At 40.8% G+C, this 23763-nt stretch overlaps 1 protein-coding gene across 1 annotated transcript in view; it reads right to left on the reverse strand.

The window, feature by feature from the left end:
* Positions 1 to 735: 735 nt before the first annotated feature.
* LOC120930808 (asialoglycoprotein receptor 2-like) overlaps positions 736 to 23763 on the reverse strand; it is a 43539-nt gene continuing 20511 nt past the window's right edge. The window contains exons 4-6 of the mRNA XM_040341984.1: positions 22834 to 22985; positions 3427 to 3533; positions 736 to 1243 (exon numbers count right to left, since the gene is read on the reverse strand). Of these exons, the coding sequence (XP_040197918.1) occupies positions 1093 to 1243; positions 3427 to 3533; positions 22834 to 22985 (410 nt within the window). The 3' untranslated portion in view covers positions 736 to 1092. The remainder of the gene's footprint in view (positions 1244 to 3426; positions 3534 to 22833; positions 22986 to 23763) is intronic.

The following is a 23763-nucleotide window of genomic DNA, read 5'->3' on the forward strand; positions in this document are numbered from 1 at the left end:
GTGTGACAGCGCTAAAAGCTGAAAATCGTCCTGGGCAGGAAGGGGATGAAACTGCCCTCTGGAAGGTAACCCACCCCCTCATGTTGATATTACGTGGAATGGTACGTCTCAAGAAGGAGGGAGACATACTTGTTTGCATGCAGATCACCCTAGATAACACCCACATGTGTTTCTAAGCCTCCATGGTTGAGAGAACCGAAATCCAATGAATGAATTGTGGTGGGTCAGGGACAGTCAGGCTGGGGAAGAAAGGTCTAGATGACACCCGACCTTTGACTTACTGTAGCTTCTAAAGCCCTGTACACACGATCAGTCCATCCGATGAGAACGGACTGAAGGACCGTTTCATCGGTTAACCGATTAAGCTGACTGATGGTCTGATGTGCCTACACACCATCAGTTAAAAAAACGATCGAGTCCAACGCGGTGACGTAAAACACAATGACGTGCTGAGAAAAATGAAGTTCAATGCTTCCAAGCATGTGTCGACTTGATTCTGAGCATGTGCGGGCTTTTAACCGATGCTTTTGCATACTAACCGTCGGTTTTGATCGTCCATCGGTTGAATTTTAAAGCAAGTTCTAAATTTTTCGACCGAAGGATAACGGACCGATGGGGCCCACATGACACACCATCGGTTTGGACCGATGAAACGGACCTTCAGTCCGTTTCCATCGGTTTTAACTGACCGTGTGTACAAGGCCTAATACACATTGTGAGCTTCTAATGCACATTGCGAGCTTCTAATGCACATTGCGAGCTTCTAATGCACATTGTGAGCTTCTAATGCACATTGTGAGCTTCTAATACACATTGTGAGCTCCATTTGCACATTGTGAGCTTCTAATGCACATTGTGGTGAAATACAGGAGCCTATACAACTGTGCAAGACTAAAGACAGGACTGGAGTTCAACGTGAAAACTGCAGATTGGACGTTCTAAAGGTCCTCCCATTCTAGAAGAGAAACAAGTCCCAGCATATCCTGAAGCATTATTTAATACAGTAGTAGATTCTATATGGCCGTAGTATGATATAGAAGGAGAAAAGGCAGACAGAGATATCAGGTGTCCTCTGATGTTCACCCGTCCATATCATAAGACCATCTTCTTCTCACAGACGTATTTCATTATTTCATTACAGTGACCATCATTCCAGTAATTACTTGGGATTAACGCAGCACAGTCTTCCGTTCCTCCTAAATGAGGATTCATCCAATTATCGGGCTGATTCTTCCCCCAGAACCTGAAGGACAGAAGAGACAACCGTGATATTAGACCAAGACCGGAACTGAGCAGAACTGGAACCTCCGAAATGCTATAAAATTTGATCTTCAAGGTGTGAGCCTGACAGCTGTGATGGGCTGCAAGAGGGCTAATCACACGCTACAATGTGATTGTACAATCTACTGAGGTTAAATCAGTGGTGACCAACTTCATAGACATGTAGCACTCTCTATTGTGCTACTAGTGTGAGTCTGTAATGGGGGTCAGGGATATTAGAGTTCAAGAGCAACATGACTCATACCCTTAGCTCTCTAGTGCTCCCCCCGGCTCTAAAAGTTTTAAGAACATTCTGGAAGCTAGAGGGCAGTGGCTAGGAGGGTTGTTCTGCATATTTAGGGGTGCTTAGCCAATCTCCAGGAGATGGGACTGGCAGGGGACCAAGGGAGACCTTAAATGGGAATGAATCACGCTGGGAGGGGAGTTGGGTGTAAGATGGATATGCATTGCTGAGGAGGCTGTTAGTGGCCCTTGAGGCTAAGTCTGAGGAGGGGGGGGGGGTGCTGTAACAAAGCTCAAGGACTGTTTATTGTATTTGGATGAAAGCTGAAGCTCTTGGGTGCCTGGCTGTGCAGCAGTGTGGGAACCTGTCATTTGCAACCCCTACGGGGGTAGTGCTACACATACATAGCACTATTGGTGAGTTCTTCCTCTTACGTCTTTCCTGTTGTCCTTTGGCGAGCACTACCGTCGGGAATGGCCATGTGCACCGGGTCAACCAAGCTTTTAATTCCGACAAGCCGGCAGGCATTGGGCACCATGATTGATGATGGATTTACAATGAGGGACTCTTTGGGGGATACACAGTTACTATGTACCTCTTACTTATTCACATGCAGGGAGGGCGGTATGTGTAAGCCAACATTTTTTAAACTGGAGATTCCAGAGGTGGGGGATGTACTCCCATTTTGGAGTCTAGTCACCCCATGTCACATTACATTGGGGTTTTATGGGTGAAAAACGCTGGGTGGAGTGAATAATGTGCCAAATCCTCAGCCAGGCGGCGTAACTTAACTTTTACCATTTAAGTTACACTGGCGGAAAATTTCTACCTAAGTGCCCGATCCACAAAGCACTTACCTAGAAATTTTCGGCCGTGTAACTTAAATGTCTCCGGCGCAAGGCGGTCCTCTTCTGCAGGGGGCGATAACAATTTAAATGAGGCGCGCTCCCGCGCCGGCCGTACTGCGCATGCTCGTGACGTCATTTTCCCGACGGGCAGCGCGCAAAATTACGTTACGCCGGCCTTTGTGGATTGCGAAGGGACAATAAAGTTGCGTCGGGTAAAAAAAAAGTTACGCGCCGAAAAAAAAAATTAAAAATTTTAAAAAAATCGCAGCGATCGAAAAAAAGGTCTGTTTTTTTGTTTTTTTTTTCACAAAAGGTCTGTTTTTACAAGGTGTTACTAGTTTACACTTTGTAAAAGCAGCCCTAATTTTACGTATGCAAACGTAAACTTACGCAGAAAAAACAAAGCTGAAAAGCTTTGTGGATCTCCGTAAGTCCTCATTTGCATACGCAAAGCGGCATTTCAATGCGAAATGCCCCCAGCGGCGGATGCGGTACTGCATCCTAAGATCTGACAGTTTAAGTGTCTTAGGCCCCATACACACGGGAGGATTTATCCGCAGATACGGTCCAGCGGACCGTTTCCACGGATAAATCCTCTCGAGGATTTCCGCGGATTTCTATGCGATGGAGTGTACACACCATCGCATTGAAATCCGCGCCGAAATCCTCTGGCGATGACGTGTCGCGCCGTCGCCGCGATTATGACGCGGCGACGTGCGCAACGCTGTCATAGAAGGAATTCCGCGCATGCGTCGAATCATTACGACGCATGCAGGGGATCCCTTCGGACGGATGGATCCGGTGAGTCTGTACAGACCAGCGGATCCATCCGTTGGGATGGATTCCAGCAGATAGATTTGTTGTGCATGTCAGCAAATATTCGATCTGCTGGAATCCATCCCAGGGGAGAAATATCCGCGGAAACAGATCCGCTGGAGTGTACACACCATAGGATCTATCCGCTGAAACCCATTTGCTGGGATTTATCTGCGGATAGATTCTATGGTGTGTACGGGGCCTTAGTGTTGGAGATATGTGAGAAGGGTTTTGATATTTGAGGTTTTGGTGTCTTACTTTGGAGTGATGTCATAAGGCGTTCCATCCACCCATCTCCAGGTTCCATCCGCATCTGTTAGACCGATCCACAAGTATTGTTTGTTTGCAATCCTACGCAGAAAATCCTTAAGAAAGACAAAAGATAGAAATTGTTAGAAGATCAATTTTTGTACACGTTTGTCTCATTAGGTTACAGGGCTACCAGTATATTTTTGGGTTGGATAGGAAACTCATCTCCCGGATCACGACACCCTTGAGGTCAGCCTCAGAAAATGAACAATAAGGTCAAGGTTGAAAAAAGGAGGAGAAGGGAAATGTATCTAGAAAAACAATCTTTTGACAGTGTGTGGCGATCCAACATACAATGCCTTGAAAAAATATTCATACCCTTTGAAATTTTCCACATTTTGTCCTTTTAACCACTTCCTTACTGGGCACTTAAACCCCTTCCTGACCAGAGGACTTTTTGCGATTCGGCACTGCGTCGCTTTAACTGATAATTGCGCGGTCGCGCGACGTGGCTCCCAAACAAAATTAACGTCCTTTTTTCCCACAAATAGAGCTTTCTTTTGGTGGTATTTGATCACCTCTGCGGTTTTTATTTTTTGCGCTATAAACAAAAATAGAGCGACAATTTTGAAAAAAAAATATATATTTTTACTTGTTGCTATAATAAATAGCTCAATTTTTTTTTTTAAGTTTTTTTTTTATCCTCAGTCTAGGCCGATACGTATTCTACATATTTTTTGTAAAAAAAAAAAAATCGCAATAAGCGACTGGTTTGCGCAAAAGTTATAGCGCCTACAAAATAAGGGACAGAATTATTATTTTTTTTAATTTTTTTTTTACTAGAAATGGCGGCGATCTGCGATTTTTATTGGGACTGCGACGTTATGGCGGACACATCGGACACTTTTGACACATTTTTGGCGCCATTCACATTTATACTGCAATCAGTGCTATAAATATGCACTAATTACTGTATAAATGTGACTGGCAGGGAAGGGGTTAACACTAGGGGGTGAGGAAGGGGTTAAATGTGTACCCTAATTAGTGTTCTAACTGTGGGGGAAGGGGGGTGACTGGGGGGGGGGGTGACCGATCTGTGTCTCTATGTACAAGAGACACAGATCGGTCTCCTCTCTCCCCTGACAGCACCGCTGTCTGCGAGAGCCGGGAATGAGAGATGTATGTGTTGACGTTTTGGGGTAGGTGGCGCTGCTGATCTGATGAAGGGCTATCTATCTTTGAATGATATGCAAGTATATAGGCAAATACTGAATGTTGGGTTCCTTCCTTTGGTTTAGCTTAAATATATAGCCACCATTAGGATGTGAGGTCCCCCTTTTTATTGATTGGCAGTGTGTTTCCACTCTCAATTGATGAATGGTTCCTGTGTATCCGCCAAGGACATTTAAAAATGTTTGAGAAAGAGGCTCAAATTAAATATAAAGAAACGATACGTTAGAGAAAGGGATATTAGTTGATGTCCCCTGGACCCAGTGTGATATTGGTAGGTAATATCAATTGTATTTGGACTGGGAAATTTTCAATAATCCAATGTGCAAGCTTCTGTTGGTAATTAGTTCAATAAAAAACATATATAATGAATTATGTAAGTTGGCAGAAAAAATCTATATATATAAAGATGCCCCTAAGTGAAAAACTCTTATTCCGTGATAAACGCTAGTTATCTGTATCATATATGAAGTGTGTATCCAATATCAATGTTCAATCCAACAGGAAAAACAGAAAAAAAGGGGGAAAAAAGAAAAAATTGCAAAAAATGTAAAAAATCCTTTGCAATGCAAGCTATTATAGCTTCAAACTGTGCCCACTTAAAGTGCTATGTGCTGCTCAAAATTGAGTAATAGTAAATGTGTCCTCAAATAAAAATAATACAAGTTGAAAAAGGCAAAAAATGATATGAAGAAAAAATATATATATATAGTTCGCTAGATTTCACAGGAACAGAAGCAAAAAATATAAAAAAATAAAAAAATATAAAAAATCCTTTGCAATGCAGGCTATTATAGCTTCAAACTGTGCCCATTTAAAGTGCTATGTGCTACTCAAAATTGAGTAATAGTAAATGTGTCCTCAAATAAAAATAATGCAAGTTGAAAAAAGCAAAAAATGATGTGAAGAAAAAATATATATATATCATTCGCTAGATTTCACATTGGGCTTTAAGTCCCGCAATTTATGATTAGTTGCACTTTGGATTATTAATATGTTAGTATCCAAAAGTTTCTACTGCGATAAGTTGTATAGATGTTTAGAAAGTATTATTCGCAATTTCATTCAAAAGATTCCAATGCCAAAGTAAGGAAAATAAAAACCAAAAACATCAGGTGTTCCTTAATGGGGTTAATTAAGCAATATGATCCCCAACATGATTAAACAGATAATTCTTATTCCGCTCTCATCAATTTTCCTCTATTCACACTTTGATTTGACTGGCGATCCCCCCTGTTGTCTCCCCACTCACCGGACAGATGTCCCCTCAAGGGGGTGTAGGGCTTGCCTGAAATAAGCTTCAGGGAGCTATCAGATGATTACCTCTCCTCCTTATTTCAGTCTGGTGAGGGGCAGCTTTCTCCCAGGGTGCCGTGTCTTTTCTCATAAGTTTTCAATAGTATGAAAGATAAAGGAAATCCACATAGAGTAGTAGATTCTAGACTTGATGGTCAGTTTTACTAAAAAGTGATCACATCAAGTACATAAATGGTTTTAAAATTGCTACAACCCAGGCAAGAAAACGAGTAACATAAATAAAATATAAAATAAAATAAAATAAACCCGTTCTTGTGCTGGCTGCAGCTGTAAGACTAGGTCCCAGTCCTCCAACTAATTTGTACACTCGCCCGGTGCGTTTAGTTTGGCCCAGCGGTATCTCTCAGCTTGTGTCGCAGCTGATGCTCCACGGCTCTGAAGTCCGTACCCGGAAATAACTAGTAGCGGTGCGTGCGTGTGAGATAACAGACGCTGTAGGTCACCTGACTAGTTTCGTCTATGGACGTTTTCAAAGGTGATGGACGTCTGTCATTACACACTCATTTTTGTATGATATTCGGCAGCCAATTCCCTCCTATCAGGGAGGGGCCAAACCCCTTTGATCAAATCGAGGGTTTCAGATGCAATAGGGGAGGCGTGTTCGCCAAATACATGCAAAGGACATGATCTTCTCAATCACCCAAGGGAATTAGATAATTTAACCCTTATGGGGATAAACCAAAAAAATGGGAGTATATGGAATTGAGGATATTAAATATTTATACATATAAGCCTAAACTTAGGTTGTAGCAGACATGCTTTTTATAGAGCAGGAAATTGGATACCGTTTTTCATACCAATTAATTGATCAACTTTAACTTCAAAATATATGTTACATCATATTAGTCCCTCTATAAATCTGATAGTGGATGTTTAGTAGATTTCACCGTTATATTATAACTTAGTGTGGTGCCTATAATGTATCGGGGGCTATATTTTATTAATGAAACCAATAGAGGGTTGATATTAATAGTCTTTGTGTGTGAGAACATATCACTTAGATGGAAATAAATTTAGTTTTTATGTAAGTCCCTTAACCATTTGTGCCCTGGATGTAAATTGACCTAAATTGGGTATTGTATCAATTACCATTGTATAAAATATTCCTACATAAGTTCAAGAATTTGGGGGAACCATGGTCTCTAAAGGGAACAGTGGACGGGTTGTGTACCATGCTTTCAGGATTGTCCCAGGTAGTGTGGAAAAATAAAAAATTGCTATGGCTGGGCTATTCGGTTATATAATATTTCTTTGTTTTCCCTTATTCTCTGTTATATTTTATATATTTGTATATATTACTTCCCTTCACTACGGGAATGAGTTTAAGAGGGTTGGTGTGGTAATTCCAGATGGAAATAGTTGCAACTGGTAAGGGCTGCATCCAAAGACTTATTTCACCTTATTGTATCCCAAAAGTTGTATGTTGTACAACTTATGTTATATCTTCCAGTGATACCATCAAATTAGCTGTTATAGGATCATTTTCTGGGTTTAGGAGTTAGTAGTTGGATATGTAACAGTTAAGATCAATGTCTATGTTCATTCCTTTTGGTGCCAAAGTCCCCATCCTATAAATCCACTCAGTTTCGTTTTGTGAAATTTGTATTTTTCTGTTTCCTCCTCTCCAGTGATCTTGTACTGTGTCTATACCATAGAATATCATTTGGGAAGGGTCATTGTTATGTACTTCACTAAAATGTTTCGACAAACTGTGGTATGGGAACCCTTTGCGGATGTTTTTTATATGTTCCCTTATTCTGACTTTTAGAGGCCTTGTGGTTCTGCCTATGTATTGTAATTTACAGGGACATTCAACCACATATGTCACATGCGTGGTATTACAGGTTATGAGTTTTCTAATACGGTATTCTTTATGGTAAGTATTCGATGAGAAGGTGAGGCGTCTTCGCGTTTGTTTTTTGCTTTTTTTACATGGGAGGCATCTCTGACACCTGTAGAACCCTTTTAAATCCGGGCACAATTCAACTGGTTTTGGTGGATTCACCACATTGTGTACTAGTTGTTTCCTCAAGGTCGGTGCCTTCCGGTAAATGAAGTGTGGTTTGTTAGGTAGAATTTTTGCTAATGAAATATCCTCTTTGAGAATAGGCCAATATTTTTTCATAATTTTCTCTAATTGCCGATATTGATTGCTATATTCTGTTATGAAGGCTGTGTCATATGTATTTCCCTTTGGTCTTGGATTTGTATTTAGTAACAGTGCTCTATCCATATTTCGTATGTTTTCTTTTAATTTTAGTAATGGTAGATGTTGGTAGCCTTTCTCTTCAAATCTATTAAGTAACAGATCCGCTTGTGTGTCAAAGTCCTCAATTCTGTGGCAATTCCTCCTTATTCTAAGGAGTTGGCCTTTTGGGATATTTGATATCCATTTACTGTGATGGCAACTAATTGTGGGTATATACCCATTTCTGTCTGTTTGCTTGAAGTATGTCTTAGTACACAATGATCCTTCATGCTTGAAGATCTCCAGATCTAGGTATTCAATAATTTCTTTATGCCATTTACCCGTAAATCTGATGTTAAAACGGTTCTGATTAAGTTTTTGCATAAAGAGTTCAAGTGTATCAGATGATCCTTCCCATAAGATGATAATATCATCTATATATCGCCTGTATAGTTTCATTTGTGGTATGTGTTGATTATAGATGTACTGTTGTTCCCACATATCCATGAATAGATTTGCGACGCTTGGGGCGTAGCGAGCCCCCATCGCTACTCCCCTTGTTTGCACGTAATATTCTTTATTGTACCAGAAATGGTTGTGTTGCATTGCTAGTTGGAGTCCCTCTAAAATGTAATGGATTTGTTCCTGTCTCATATCCGATTTTTCATGTAGCGCTTCTTCTACTCCTTTAAGGCCATCAGTTTGATTTATGCTGGTGTACAATGATTCTACATCTATGGTGGCAAGCAAAAGATTTTCTGTGTTGTCAAAGTTTTGAAGCTCTTTAATCAATTGTGTGCCATCTTTCAGATGTGATCTCCCCTGGGATACTATTGGCTTCAAGTACTGGTCAAGGTATTCACCTAGTCTGGAAAAGACTGAATTTATACCGCTAATGATGGGTCTACCAGGCGGATTGACTTGTCGTTTATGAATTTTTGGTACTTGGTATATTACAGGAGTCTTACTTGCTTCAGTTACCAAATAGTCCGATTCCTTTTTGGTCAGGATCTGCATATCTCGGCCTTTCTTAACATACGTTCTGAGTAATTTTTCATACTGGAATTTAGGGTTTCCTTTTAATTTCTTATATGTTCCTTCCACCTTCAGTAAATTTTCCATTTCTTGTTCATAGTCTTTAATATTTAAAATCACGAGACCCCCCCCTTTGTCTGCTGGTCTAAAGACCACTCCCTTCTTCTTAGAGATTTCTTTAATGGTTTTCCAGATATTTCTTGTATGTTTCTTTCCTTTATTTTCAATCTGTTTTATTTCTTGTTCCACCATTTTCTTGAAGGCCGAAATACATTGGTTGCCTTTTGTTTGTGGATTGTAAACAGAGCGGTTTTTGAGTTTAGTTTGTTTGTAAATAGATTGTTGTTGTGTTGTTTCATTAGGGTTCAGGGAAAAATGTTTCTTCAAATTAAGTTTCCTTATAAATTTTTGAAGATCAATGTACGTATTAAAGTGATCCAAATTTTTTTCTGGGGCGTATTTGAGTCCCAAATCAAGTACTTTCAGTTCATCTTCGGAAAAAATGGCTTCACTCAAATTATAAATTCCTTGGCCTAATGTTCTCGCTGTCTTTTTCTTCTTGCCCCCTCTCTTCCCTCTTGGTCGTCGGTTCTTTCTGAGGACCAATCTTCCGTTGTGATGTTCCTGTCCCATTGTTGTATTCTTCCTTGTCTCCCATGAGGGTCCTGAGTATGTTGATATGTCTGATATCCTACTCCTTCCTGTCCTCTCTGTATGTCTCGTGGGGTCCCTTGTTCGCCAATTTGTCCTCGTTGTCTCCACGTATGTCCTCTCCAATTTGGGTTTTTGTAAGAGGGTCTTGTTTGCCATCTTCCTGGAGGTCTGTTTTGAGGGTTGGCCCTTTGAAAACCCCTCTGGTCCCTTTGCAAAGGATTTTTTATATTTTTTTATTTTTTTATATTTTTTGCTTCTGTTCCTGTGAAATCTAGCGAACTATATATATATTTTTTTTCTTCATATCATTTTTTGCCTTTTTCAACTTGTATTATTTTTATTTGAGGACACATTTACTATTACTCAATTTTGAGCAGCACATAGCACTTTAAGTGGGCACAGTTTGAAGCTATAATAGCTTGCATTGCAAAGGATTTTTTACATTTTTTGCAATTTTTTCTTTTTTCCCCCTTTTTTTCTGTTTTTCCTGTTGGATTGAACATTGATATTGGATACACACTTCATATATGATACAGATAACTAGCGTTTATCACGGAATAAGAGTTTTTCACTTAGGGGCATCTTTATATATATAGATTTTTTCTGCCAACTTACATAATTCATTATATATGTTTTTTATTGAACTAATTACCAACAGAAGCTTGCACATTGGATTATTGAAAATTTCCCAGTCCAAATACAATTGATATTACCTACCAATATCACACTGGGTCCAGGGGACATCAACTAATATCCCTTTCTCTAACGTATCGTTTCTTTATATTTAATTTGAGCCTCTTTCTCAAACATTTTTAAATGTCCTTGGCGGATACACAGGAACCATTCATCAATTGAGAGTGGAAACACACTGCCAATCAATAAAAAGGGGGACCTCACATCCTAATGGTGGCTATATATTTAAGCTAAACCAAAGGAAGGAACCCAACATTCAGTATTTGCCTATATACTTGCATATCATTCAAAGATAGATAGCCCTTCATCAGATCAGCAGCGCCACCTACCCCAAAACGTCAACACATATATTTATTAACTCTCTTTTGAGAGTACTTAAGGGGAGGCAGCAGCATTCATAACCTAGTCCTAGCGCGGAAAAACCAAACTACTGACTTTTATAAATACACCTTAGGGTGTAACTATTCTGCAGACATGGACATTTTTGGATATATGGGCAATAGGAATATAGACGTAGGAGGTATCTTTAACCAAGAACAAGCAACCACTAGGCAAGATATGGATGGATTACTAAGGCAACTCAAACACTCACTAGAGAAACAATTACGTGTATGGTGGGATATAGCCACCCTGGAAACCTATGTCCGAGAAAAAATCACCCCAAGGAGACTAAGATGGGATGTTCATCCCAATGACCACTTGATAGAACCGGCTCTAACTGAGAAGTGGTACCAGTTTTTTAATAAAGCCGAAGGAGATCTTTTACAAGTTATCACAAAAAGAAGGCAGTTCAAGCTGAAGGGGGTAGAAGCTCATATCTTAGAATTAAAAAACTTATTATTACCTTTTGCGGAGAAACCAGACTATAAAGAGAAAGAACTACAACTACAGGAATCAATTAAAAAATATGATTTGGAAATTCAAGCAAAAAAACAGAAAAAATTCAAAAGGGACATTACTGATTACAAAACAAATAAGGTATATAAATGGCAAATAGAAGAAGAACAACTCCTAGATATAGATGAATTACACACGGAAGAAAGCTCTGAGGCTGACACTGAGGAATTTGACAGTGAGGAAGAATTCAGCCGACCGACATTAAGATTCCAAACACCCCCACCAAGGAGGCATCGCTCTCCAAACCCTTCTTACACTACGAGATATAGGGAACAGAGAAGCCCACATAGAGGAATAGGAAATAACACACCAAGACACTCCAGGAACCCTAACTATCAAAGAATTAATACCCCAAGAAGAAATAGAAGCCCCTATGAAAGAGAACTAGATGCTGGAACCAATACAGGAATGCGTGAAAGAACTAACCAAAGGGACCAGAGGGGTTTTCAAAGGGCCAACCCTCAAAACAGACCTCCAGGAAGATGGCAAACAAGACCCTCTTACAAAAACCCAAATTGGAGAGGACATACGTGGAGACAACGAGGACAAATTGGCGAACAAGGGACCCCACGAGACATACAGAGAGGACAGGAAGGAGTAGGATATCAGACATATCAACATACTCAGGACCCTCATGGGAGACAAGGAAGAATACAACAATGGGACAGGAACATCACAACGGAAGATTGGTCCTCAGAAAGAACCGACGACCAAGAGGGAAGAGAGGGGGCAAGAAGAAAAAGACAGCGAGAACATTAGGCCAAGGAATTTATAATTTGAGTGAAGCCATTTTTTCCGAAGATGAACTGAAAGTACTTGATTTGGGACTCAAATACGCCCCAGAAAAAAATTTGGATCACTTTAATACGTACATTGATCTTCAAAAATTTATAAGGAAACTTAATTTGAAGAAACATTTTTCCCTGAACCCTAATGAAACAACACAACAACAATCTATTTACAAACAAACTAAACTCAAAAACCGCTCTGTTTACAATCCACAAACAAAAGGCAACCAATGTATTTCGGCCTTCAAGAAAATGGTGGAACAAGAAATAAAACAGATTGAAAATAAAGGAAAGAAACATACAAGAAATATCTGGAAAACCATTAAAGAAATCTCTAAGAAGAAGGGAGTGGTCTTTAGACCAGCAGACAAAGGGGGGGGTCTCGTGATTTTAAATATTAAAGACTATGAACAAGAAATGGAAAATTTACTGAAGGTGGAAGGAACATATAAGAAATTAAAAGGAAACCCTAAATTCCAGTATGAAAAATTACTCAGAACGTATGTTAAGAAAGGCCGAGATATGCAGATCCTGACCAAAAAGGAATCGGACTATTTGGTAACTGAAGCAAGTAAGACTCCTGTAATATACCAAGTACCAAAAATTCATAAACGACAAGTCAATCCGCCTGGTAGACCCATCATTAGCGGTATAAATTCAGTCTTTTCCAGACTAGGTGAATACCTTGACCAGTACTTGAAACCAATAGTATCCCAGGGGAGATCACATCTGAAAGATGGCACACAATTGATTAAAGAGCTTCAAAACTTTGACAACACAGAAAATCTTTTGCTTGCCACCATAGATGTAGAATCATTGTACACCAGCATAAATCAAACTGATGGCCTTAAAGGAGTAGAAGAAGCGCTACATGAAAAATCGGATATGAGACAGGAACAAATCCATTACATTTTAGAGGGACTCCAACTAGCAATGCAACACAACCATTTCTGGTACAATAAAGAATATTACGTGCAAACAAGGGGAGTAGCGATGGGGGCTCGCTACGCCCCAAGCGTCGCAAATCTATTCATGGATATGTGGGAACAACAGTACATCTATAATCAACACATACCACAAATGAAACTATACAGGCGATATATAGATGATATTATCATCTTATGGGAAGGATCATCTGATACACTTGAACTCTTTATGCAAAAACTTAATCAGAACCGTTTTAACATCAGATTTACGGGTAAATGGCATAAAGAAATTATTGAATACCTAGATCTGGAGATCTTCAAGCATGAAGGATCATTGTGTACTAAGACATACTTCAAGCAAACAGACAGAAATGGGTATATACCCACAATTAGTTGCCATCACAGTAAATGGATATCAAATATCCCAAAAGGCCAACTCCTTAGAATAAGGAGGAATTGCCACAGAATTGAGGACTTTGACACACAAGCGGATCTGTTACTTAATAGATTTGAAGAGAAAGGCTACCAACATCTACCATTACTAAAATTAAAAGAAAACATACGAAATATGGATAGAGCACTGTTACTAAATACAAATCCAAGACCAAAGGGAAATACATATGACACAGCCTTCATAACAGAATATAGCAATCAATATCGGCAATTAGAGAAAATTATGAAAAAATATTGGCCTATTCTCAAAGAGGATATTTCATTAGCAAAAATTCTACCTAACAAACCACACTTCATTTACCGGAAGGCACCGACCTTGAGGAAACAACTAGTACACAATGTGGTGAATCCACCAAAACCAGTTGAATTGTGCCCGGATTTAAAAGGGTTCTACAGGTGTCAGAGATGCCTCCCATGTAAAAAAAGCAAAAAACAAACGCGAAGACGCCTCACCTTCTCATCGAATACTTACCATAAAGAATACCGTATTAGAAAACTCATAACCTGTAATACCACGCATGTGACATATGTGGTTGAATGTCCCTGTAAATTACAATACATAGGCAGAACCACAAGGCCTCTAAAAGTCAGAATAAGGGAACATATAAAAAACATCCGCAAAGGGTTCCCATACCACAGTTTGTCGAAACATTTTAGTGAAGTACATAACAATGACCCTTCCCAAATGATATTCTATGGTATAGACACAGTACAAGATCACTGGAGAGGAGGAAACAGAAAAATACAAATTTCACAAAACGAAACTGAGTGGATTTATAGGATGGGGACTTTGGCACCAAAAGGAATGAACATAGACATTGATCTTAACTGTTACATATCCAACTACTAACTCCTAAACCCAGAAAATGATCCTATAACAGCTAATTTGATGGTATCACTGGAAGATATAACATAAGTTGTACAACATACAACTTTTGGGATACAATAAGGTGAAATAAGTCTTTGGATGCAGCCCTTACCAGTTGCAACTATTTCCATCTGGAATTACCACACCAACCCTCTTAAACTCATTCCCGTAGTGAAGGGAAGTAATATATACAAATATATAAAATATAACAGAGAATAAGGGAAAACAAAGAAATATTATATAACCGAATAGCCCAGCCATAGCAATTTTTTATTTTTCCACACTACCTGGGACAATCCTGAAAGCATGGTACACAACCCGTCCACTGTTCCCTTTAGAGACCATGGTTCCCCCAAATTCTTGAACTTATGTAGGAATATTTTATACAATGGTAATTGATACAATACCCAATTTAGGTCAATTTACATCCAGGGCACAAATGGTTAAGGGACTTACATAAAAACTAAATTTATTTCCATCTAAGTGATATGTTCTCACACACAAAGACTATTAATATCAACCCTCTATTGGTTTCATTAATAAAATATAGCCCCCGATACATTATAGGCACCACACTAAGTTATAATATAACGGTGAAATCTACTAAACATCCACTATCAGATTTATAGAGGGACTAATATGATGTAACATATATTTTGAAGTTAAAGTTGATCAATTAATTGGTATGAAAAACGGTATCCAATTTCCTGCTCTATAAAAAGCATGTCTGCTACAACCTAAGTTTAGGCTTATATGTATAAATATTTAATATCCTCAATTCCATATACTCCCATTTTTTTGGTTTATCCCCATAAGGGTTAAATTATCTAATTCCCTTGGGTGATTGAGAAGATCATGTCCTTTGCATGTATTTGGCGAACACGCCTCCCCTATTGCATCTGAAACCCTCGATTTGATCAAAGGGGTTTGGCCCCTCCCTGATAGGAGGGAATTGGCTGCCGAATATCATACAAAAATGAGTGTGTAATGACAGACGTCCATCACCTTTGAAAACGTCCATAGACGAAACTAGTCAGGTGACCTACAGCGTCTGTTATCTCACACGCACGCACCGCTACTAGTTATTTCCGGGTACGGACTTCAGAGCCGTGGAGCATCAGCTGCGACACAAGCTGAGAGATACCGCTGGGCCAAACTAAACGCACCGGGCGAGTGTACAAATTAGTTGGAGGACTGGGACCTAGTCTTACAGCTGCAGCCAGCACAAGAACGGGTTTATTTTATTTTATTTTATATTTTATTTATGTTACTCGTTTTCTTGCCTGGGTTGTAGCAATTTTAAAACCATTTATGTACTTGATGTGATCACTTTTTAGTAAAACTGACCATCAAGTCTAGAATCTACTACTCTATGTGGATTTCCTTTATCTTTCATACTATTGAAAACTTATGAGAAAAGACACGGCACCCTGGGAGAAAGCTGCCCCTCACCAGACTGAAATAAGGAGGAGAGGTAATCATCTGATAGCTCCCTGAAGCTTATTTCAGGCAAGCCCTACACCCCCTTGAGGGGACATCTGTCCGGTGAGTGGGGAGACAACAGGGGGGATCGCCAGTCAAATCAAAGTGTGAATAGAGGAAAATTGATGAGAGCGGAATAAGAATTATCTGTTTAATCATGTTGGGGATCATATTGCTTAATTAACCCCATTAAGGAACACCTGATGTTTTTGGTTTTTATTTTCCTTACTTTGGCATTGGAATCTTTTGAATGAAATTGCGAATAATACTTTCTAAACATCTATACAACTTATCGCAGTAGAAACTTTTGGATACTAACATATTAATAATCCAAAGTGCAACTAATCATAAATTGCGGGACTTAAAGCCCAATGTGAAATCTAGCGAATGATATATATATATTTTTTCTTCACATCATTTTTTGCTTTTTTCAACTTGCATTATTTTTATTTGAGGACACATTTACTATTACTCAATTTTGAGTAGCACATAGCACTTTAAATGGGCACAGTTTGAAGCTATAATAGCCTGCATTGCAAAGGATTTTTTATATTTTTTTATTTTTTTATATTTTTTGCTTCTGTTCCTGTGAAATCTAGCGAACTATATATATATATTTTTTCTTCATATCATTTTTTGCCTTTTTCAACTTGTATTATTTTTATTTGAGGACACATTTACTATTACTCAATTTTGAGCAGCACATAGCACTTTAAGTGGGCACAGTTTGAAGCTATAATAGCTTGCATTGCAAAGGATTTTTTACATTTTTTGCAATTTTTTCTTTTTTCCCCCTTTTTTTCTGTTTTTCCTGTTGGATTGAACATTGATATTGGATACACACTTCATATATGATACAGATAACTAGCGTTTATCACGGAATAAGAGTTTTTCACTTAGGGGCATCTTTATATATATAGATTTTTTCTGCCAACTTACATAATTCATTATATATGTTTTTTATTGAACTAATTACCAACAGAAGCTTGCACATTGGATTATTGAAAATTTCCCAGTCCAAATACAATTGATATTACCTACCAATATCACACTGGGTCCAGGGGACATCAACTAATATCCCTTTCTCTAACGTATCGTTTCTTTATATTTAATTTGAGCCTCTTTCTCAAACATTTTTAAATGTCCTTGGCGGATACACAGGAACCATTCATCAATTGAGAGTGGAAACACACTGCCAATCAATAAAAAGGGGGACCTCACATCCTAATGGTGGCTATATATTTAAGCTAAACCAAAGGAAGGAACCCAACATTCAGTATTTGCCTATATACTTGCATATCATTCAAAGATAGATAGCCCTTCATCAGATCAGCAGCGCCACCTACCCCAAAACGTCAACACATATATTTATTAACTCTCTTTTGAGAGTACTTAAGGGGAGGCAGCAGCATTCATAACCTAGTCCTAGCGCGGAAAAACCAAACTACTGACGGGAATGAGAGATGATCTCATATGTAAACATATGAGATCATCTCTCATTGGCCGCACAGATCGCCTAGGAAACGGCCGCTCCGATTGGCCGTTCACGGCGATCTGTGATTGGCTGTGTCCAAGGGAACGTGCAAAGGGGCGGCCGTAAAAAGACGACCTGTTAGAGATTGGGAGCCGCGCTGAGGCCGTACAAAGTCGTACGGCCGTCAGCAAGTGGTTAATAACAAAAAAACTTAAATGTATTTCATGGAATTTTATGTGATAGACCAACACAGGGGGGCACATAATTGTGAAGTGGAAGGAAAATTATAAATGTTTTTCTTTTTTTTTTTTACAAATAAATATGTGAAACGTGTGGGGGAAGGGGGCATTTGTATGGCGCCCCCCTGAGTCCATACTTTGTAGAACCCCCTTTTCTCTGCAATTACAGCTGCAAGTCTTTTTGGGGGTGTCTCTACCAGCTTTCGAACTTAAAAGAACTTTAGTTGTGGGGGGTTTTCTCAGTGGGCTTCTGTTGACATAGGCAATCACCCTCTCTTGGCCATTCTGAACTTGGGCCAGGACAGCCCCAAGACCCTGGAGGCTCCCATCTGTGTATAACCCAAAAATGGCAGGGTGTATTTAGCATAGGCCAGCAATGTTTCAAAAGCTTGCTGCTGTGGTTCATGCCATTGAGCTTGAATAAATTGCAAGGACCTGCCCTTCTGTTGTGTGCTGTGCCTACACTACAAGTGGGTAAGCGGGGGGCTATCTTCACAGATTTCGGGATGAACCACTGTTAATATCCCACCAGACCCAAGAAGGAGCGTAGTTCTGTGATGGTTTTGGGAGTGGTTGATGCCAATCCTAGATGGCCTGTATTTTGCCCAGTTCTGGGACACACCTCCATCTTCTACCACATTACCCAAGTATTTGATTTTTTGCCTCACCAGGCAGCACTTGCTGGGCTTAGGTTTTAGGCCATATTGCAACAAACAGGAGAACACCCAGTCCAGAAATTTAACAGGGTCCTCGAAAGTCTTGGAAAATATAATAATATCATCAAGGCAGGGCCGATCCTAGGCAGGGTGCACAGGGTGCTTTGCACCCAGGCGCCTGCAGAGGTGGGGGTGCCAAAGTGGCAGAGATTTCCCCTCCCTCCTTCTCTCCTTGTTTGTGTCCATCCAGAACTAGTGTACTGAGCATAGGTGTGTGTCTGTCCAGAAATGATGTGTCTCTGACCATCTCCTGTGCTATGTCTGTAGTCTCTGACCATCTCCTTTACTATGTCTGCAGTCTCTGACCATCTCCTGTACTATGTCTGCAGTCTCTGATCATCTCCTGTACTATGTCTGCAGTCTCTGATCGTCTCCTGTACTATGTCTGCGGTCTCTGATCATCTCCTGTACTATGTCTGCAGTCTCTGATCATCTCCTGTACTGTGACTGCAGTCTCTGATCATCTCCTGTACTGTGTCTGCAGTCTTTGGCCATCTCCTGTATTATGTCTGTAGTCTCTGACCATCTCCTGTACTATGTCTGCAGTCTCTGACTGCCTCCTGTACTATGTATGTGTTCTCTGACCATCTCCTGTATCATGTCTGCAGTCTCTGACCATCTCCTGTATTATGTCTGCAGTCTCTGACCATCTCATGTACTATGTCTGCAGTCTCTGACTGCCTCCTGTACTATGTCTGCAGTCACTGACTGCCTCCTGTACTATGTCTGCAGTCTCTGACTGCCTCCTGTACTATGTCTGTGGTCTCTGACCATCTCCTGTATCATGTCTGCAGTCTCTGACCATCTCCTGTATCATGTCTGTAGTATGTCTGGGGCTCTTTCTAACAGATTCTCTAACAGAAGCCCTCTCTGTGTCCATAGCAGAGGCCCCCCTCCAGGTCCCAATAAAGTTCTCTGCTTCTCTTCCTGTATTTTGTTTATTGTTAAGAGATCATGTAAGGATCCCAGGGTAATGAAGACTTTGTGGGGGAGCATCTCTGTGGTTGATTCATTGCCATAGAAACATTTGTAAAGGGGAGGAGTTAATAAAAAGACCACGCCCATGTGGGGGGGTACCAGAAATATTTCTGCACCCAGGCGCCTGTGACTCTAGGATCGGCCCTGCATCAAGGTAAAACGAAGGTAAAATTTAAATCCCCAAGTCATCTCTCCATTAGGTGCTTGAAAGTGCTGGGGGCATTACTGAAGCTGAAGGGCACATTGAACTCAAACAGGCCCAAGGGTATAATAAAGGCGGTCCTCTCCTGATCTTGGTCCTGTACTGGGACTTACCAGTAGGCACTGGCAAGGTCCAGGGTGAACAAGAACTTGGCTTGTCCAAGGGCCATTAGGGATTCCTCCACCCGAGGAAGGGGGTAAGCACCCTGTGGGGGCAGGCAAGTTTACCATAGTTCAAACCAGTACAAAAAGAGCGGCCCATGGGCTGCGACTTTCCTGAATCACCCCACCTTATAGTATATTGTAAAGTAACTGCTAAACCTCTTGGCACAACACTGGCGGAATGTGGCCCCTGTACTGTATGGGTGGTGTGTCCCCCCTTTGAATAAAATGGTCAATGTCTTCAGTGAGTCCATAGTCTTGAGGGCTGTTGGTAAACACCAATAAGTGCTTTTCCAATATCTGATGAAGCAGTCTCTGTTGCGGTAAGGATAAGTCTTTGCTTATATTGGTCCAGCAGTGCACCAACACCTTTGCAGCCATTGTGCTATATGCTGGGTGTTTGGTGTGCTCCTGTACCTTTAAGGAGGGGTGGCTCCCCTTCAGTCCACCTGCCCCTATCTATCCATTAGAATGCACGTGCCTCCACTGTGGGGATGCTCATTGTTTAGTGTTAGGACCACAGATTACAGGGTGCCTTGGCGCGGCTCTGTGGCTTACGCATGCGTTTGCAAATGCGTGTGGACAAAACCCCTGTTTTTAACGCAATACTGTTAGACAGGTTAATTGGTTGTTCTGCAGGCTGGTCGGTAAGGAGGCTTGGTTTTTCCCTGGGCATTCCCCAGGTTTTGTTGTTATAAGTCCTTAAAGGTAACATCCAGCTGTTCTCAAGAGGACTTAGATCGGGGCTTGTCCCAAGAAGCCATGGCTGCCTGCAAGGGGGCACATACCGCTTCAGTTTCGTGTTGGGCTTCAGAGATGCAGTGGGAGGCACGGCATATATGTTGGCCAACACAACATGCCTGGGCAGGGAGATTGGTGGTGTTCCCAGGTTGATAGGCTGTACCAACATGCTTCCCCAGTGAATCTTAGGTAATGCCCACCAGCCATTCTCTTGGCATTACAGGATCATTGTGGGGTTCTACTATCACTGTAGCTCCTTGTAGTTTCCTGTGGGTCCCCACTGTCAGGGACCAGACCACCCTTGCAGTGGTGCCAAAATTAAGTTTTACTTTGGGGGGTGCAGACCACACCCACTTATTCGGATTGCTTCTCATTAGCTCTGTGTTGTGCCTCGAAAGCCAGAAGTACTCTGAGCCACACCGCCTGCAGGCTGCAGCCACTGGCCCACCGGCCCGAATGCTCAAATTTGTCTAACAGGCAGGGTAGATTCAAATCCTCCATGACATTCATGCGCAGCACCACAGGCACTACGGAATTAACTAGACCGTGGATATTCCGACCCGCCCCACCTCCAGGTCCTCTATTTGAGTCTTCACCCAAGAGATGCCTTCGACTAGGAAAGAAAGATTATTGGCCGATTATTGGCCGCTCAGAGGGACAGCCAACAGGGGTCCAGCTATTCCCTGGATTCAACTCTCTGCACATAGAAATGACATTCCATGACTGTGACTTCGGACCCAGCGCTGCAGGTGAGCAGTACCTGTAGTGTAGACAGCAGACTGCACCTGTGTACATGCATGTCCTGCCCTGGCTTTTGGTGCTCAAAGTAAAGAGTACAGCAAGTGATGAAAATTGCTGAGTGGTCTTCAGTGACTTATGACAAGACCTGAATCTTGATTATCTTATATTTTGACCTAACTTGCCTCCTGACTCTGTTTAATCCTGATATCCTGTTGCTGACCTTGACTTACATTCTGACCTTTGTCCTCTTCCTGCTATTTTTATAATTCTATCAACAGTCTGACATCAGTTGGGTCTCTACCAGGTACATGACACCAGTTGTTTCATACAATCTCCATAATTCTTACTGTAATAAACTTATCTTTTTAAAAAATGATTACAGTAATATGAACATTAAGAACATACCAATCACTTAGACACCATACACACATTACTAGGTCCAGAAGGGGAATAAGACAAATCTAACTTGGAAAATAGATATATCCATACAATCTATATCACATTTGGTGTCTAACAAATTGTAATATCATGTTGCTAAATTATATGTTGGTTGTTGGATCGTGAAACCTTGTAAGATGGTAATATAGGTGTATTTTTGATAGTTGGCAATTAGGGACCTTTTAAGTGAAGCCTTTCCGCAACACCCGGATTGGTGAATAGGGGCGAATAGAAAACACGACTGTCCCCACAGCTCTGGGTTCCCATCTTACCATAGAAACTTAGGAGTGTGAAGAGTCATTTATGATGGTCAGTGACTCTGATATATTGGGTTGGACTTACGCAAGATTCTACACACAACCAAAGACTAGGTGGACTTTACGTAATATTTTTTTACTAGTTATTATTGTTATTTTCACACGTTATTGTTGCTTATGTCAGTTTTTGTAATCTATGTTCTATAAATAATTTCTGCACTTTTTTTTCTTTTCATTAAAATAATTCTTAAAAATCATGAAGCTGAACCACTGAATGTTCTAATTAGAAATGAAAGCACTTTGACTCTGCGAAGAAGCTACAATAGTGTAAATTCTGTTACATTCCTGTGTAGATGATGCAGCAAGTAATACACACATTTGTTTTTGTTAAAACACACAGTGTTGGCTACCATGTGTGTGCAAAAGAGTTATCTTTTCAGTTAACCTGCTCAGTCATAATCACTCTCAGGCCAGGTTTACACAAATGTGGCCTGTTTCGTGCCTAGGGTCCGGTGTTCCCCTGTTCACCAGTTCAGGTGTGATTCCAGGCTGAATTTTGGCCTGAATTCGCACCTGAACCTGACCCAAAGACGCACTGAACCCCTTTTTAATCCAGACTCCGCCCCCCCCCCAACTGACATGTGTGAACCGGCTCCCTTGAGATCCGGTCGCACTTCCATGTAATGCGAATTGGATACGGAGAAATCTGCATCCAATTTTGTATATGTGTGAACCCAGCCTAAATTGGAAAGGTTTAGCACTGTGAAAAACGTTTTGAAAGATAAAACGTGCATTTTATATACAACTATATAGCTCAGACCAAAATGAGGGACACATGGGGAGGAAAGAGGGACTGAGGGACTGTATTCCAAATCAGGGACAGTCCATCGAAATCAGGGACAGTTGGGAGCTATGGTCTATCTGTTCACAATACATACCATCTCTTCCTCACTATTAACAACCATCAGGTGGGCCTGCTTGTCCTCACAGTCTTTTTTGGAGGCGTTCCATGTTTTTACATTTGAAGGCACATAGTAACAGCTGAGTCCATAATGTATCCATCCCTCACTGCATAATGGATTAGAGGAGTCTGAGGGAGCAAGAAAGAGGGATATGAGGGTCATGCTGGATTGTCAAAAATACAGCTGTACAGTTCAGCCAAGTAAAACAGTAAAATTATAATAAAAGGAAATCACAGATGAAAGGCATTAGATCAATGAGTCAGACCCTGGCTTCATATATGTCTTGGAGACTCCATCAATGAGATCTCTCTGCCATAATTCCTGGCTCTGTTCCTGCATACTTGGGAGGTTTGTGTCTCCACCCAAGTTTATGTGTTACAGCTTTTTTTATATTCTCCATGATATACATCCAAAATCCAGAGAAATGCTAGGAGACCATCAAAATGGGCACAGCAGACAGACTTAGGAACTCGGAGCAGGAATGGCGGGGGCCCCACTATAACAGGCATTGTACGTCTACAGAAAGAGAAACTCAGCAAAGGGATAACAGGAACTTCCCATAATGGACATGGCAGGTGTACAGATCTGGCAATTAAATGCAGCAGTGGTGGGAACTCCTCATAATGGGCAAAGCGGTTGTGCAGACCCAGGAACTCAGAAAAAGGGATGGTGGAAACCCAATAATGGGCAGAACTGGCAGGGATGGTGGGAACTCCTCTTTTTGGCCACAACAGGTGTGCAGATCCAGGAACTCAGTACATTGATATGGGAACCCTCATAATAAGAAGAGCTGATGTGCCGACCTGGGAAATCATAAAGAGTATAGCTGGTGCGTGTTTAGCGCTGGGAACTCAGTGCAGGTTTGGTGAGAGCATCAAGTGTTCAGACCCAGGAACTTAGGCCCGG

The sequence above is a fragment of the Rana temporaria genome, chromosome 3, assembly GCF_905171775.1.
Source record: "Rana temporaria chromosome 3, aRanTem1.1, whole genome shotgun sequence".
Taxonomy (NCBI): Eukaryota; Metazoa; Chordata; class Amphibia; order Anura; family Ranidae; genus Rana; species Rana temporaria.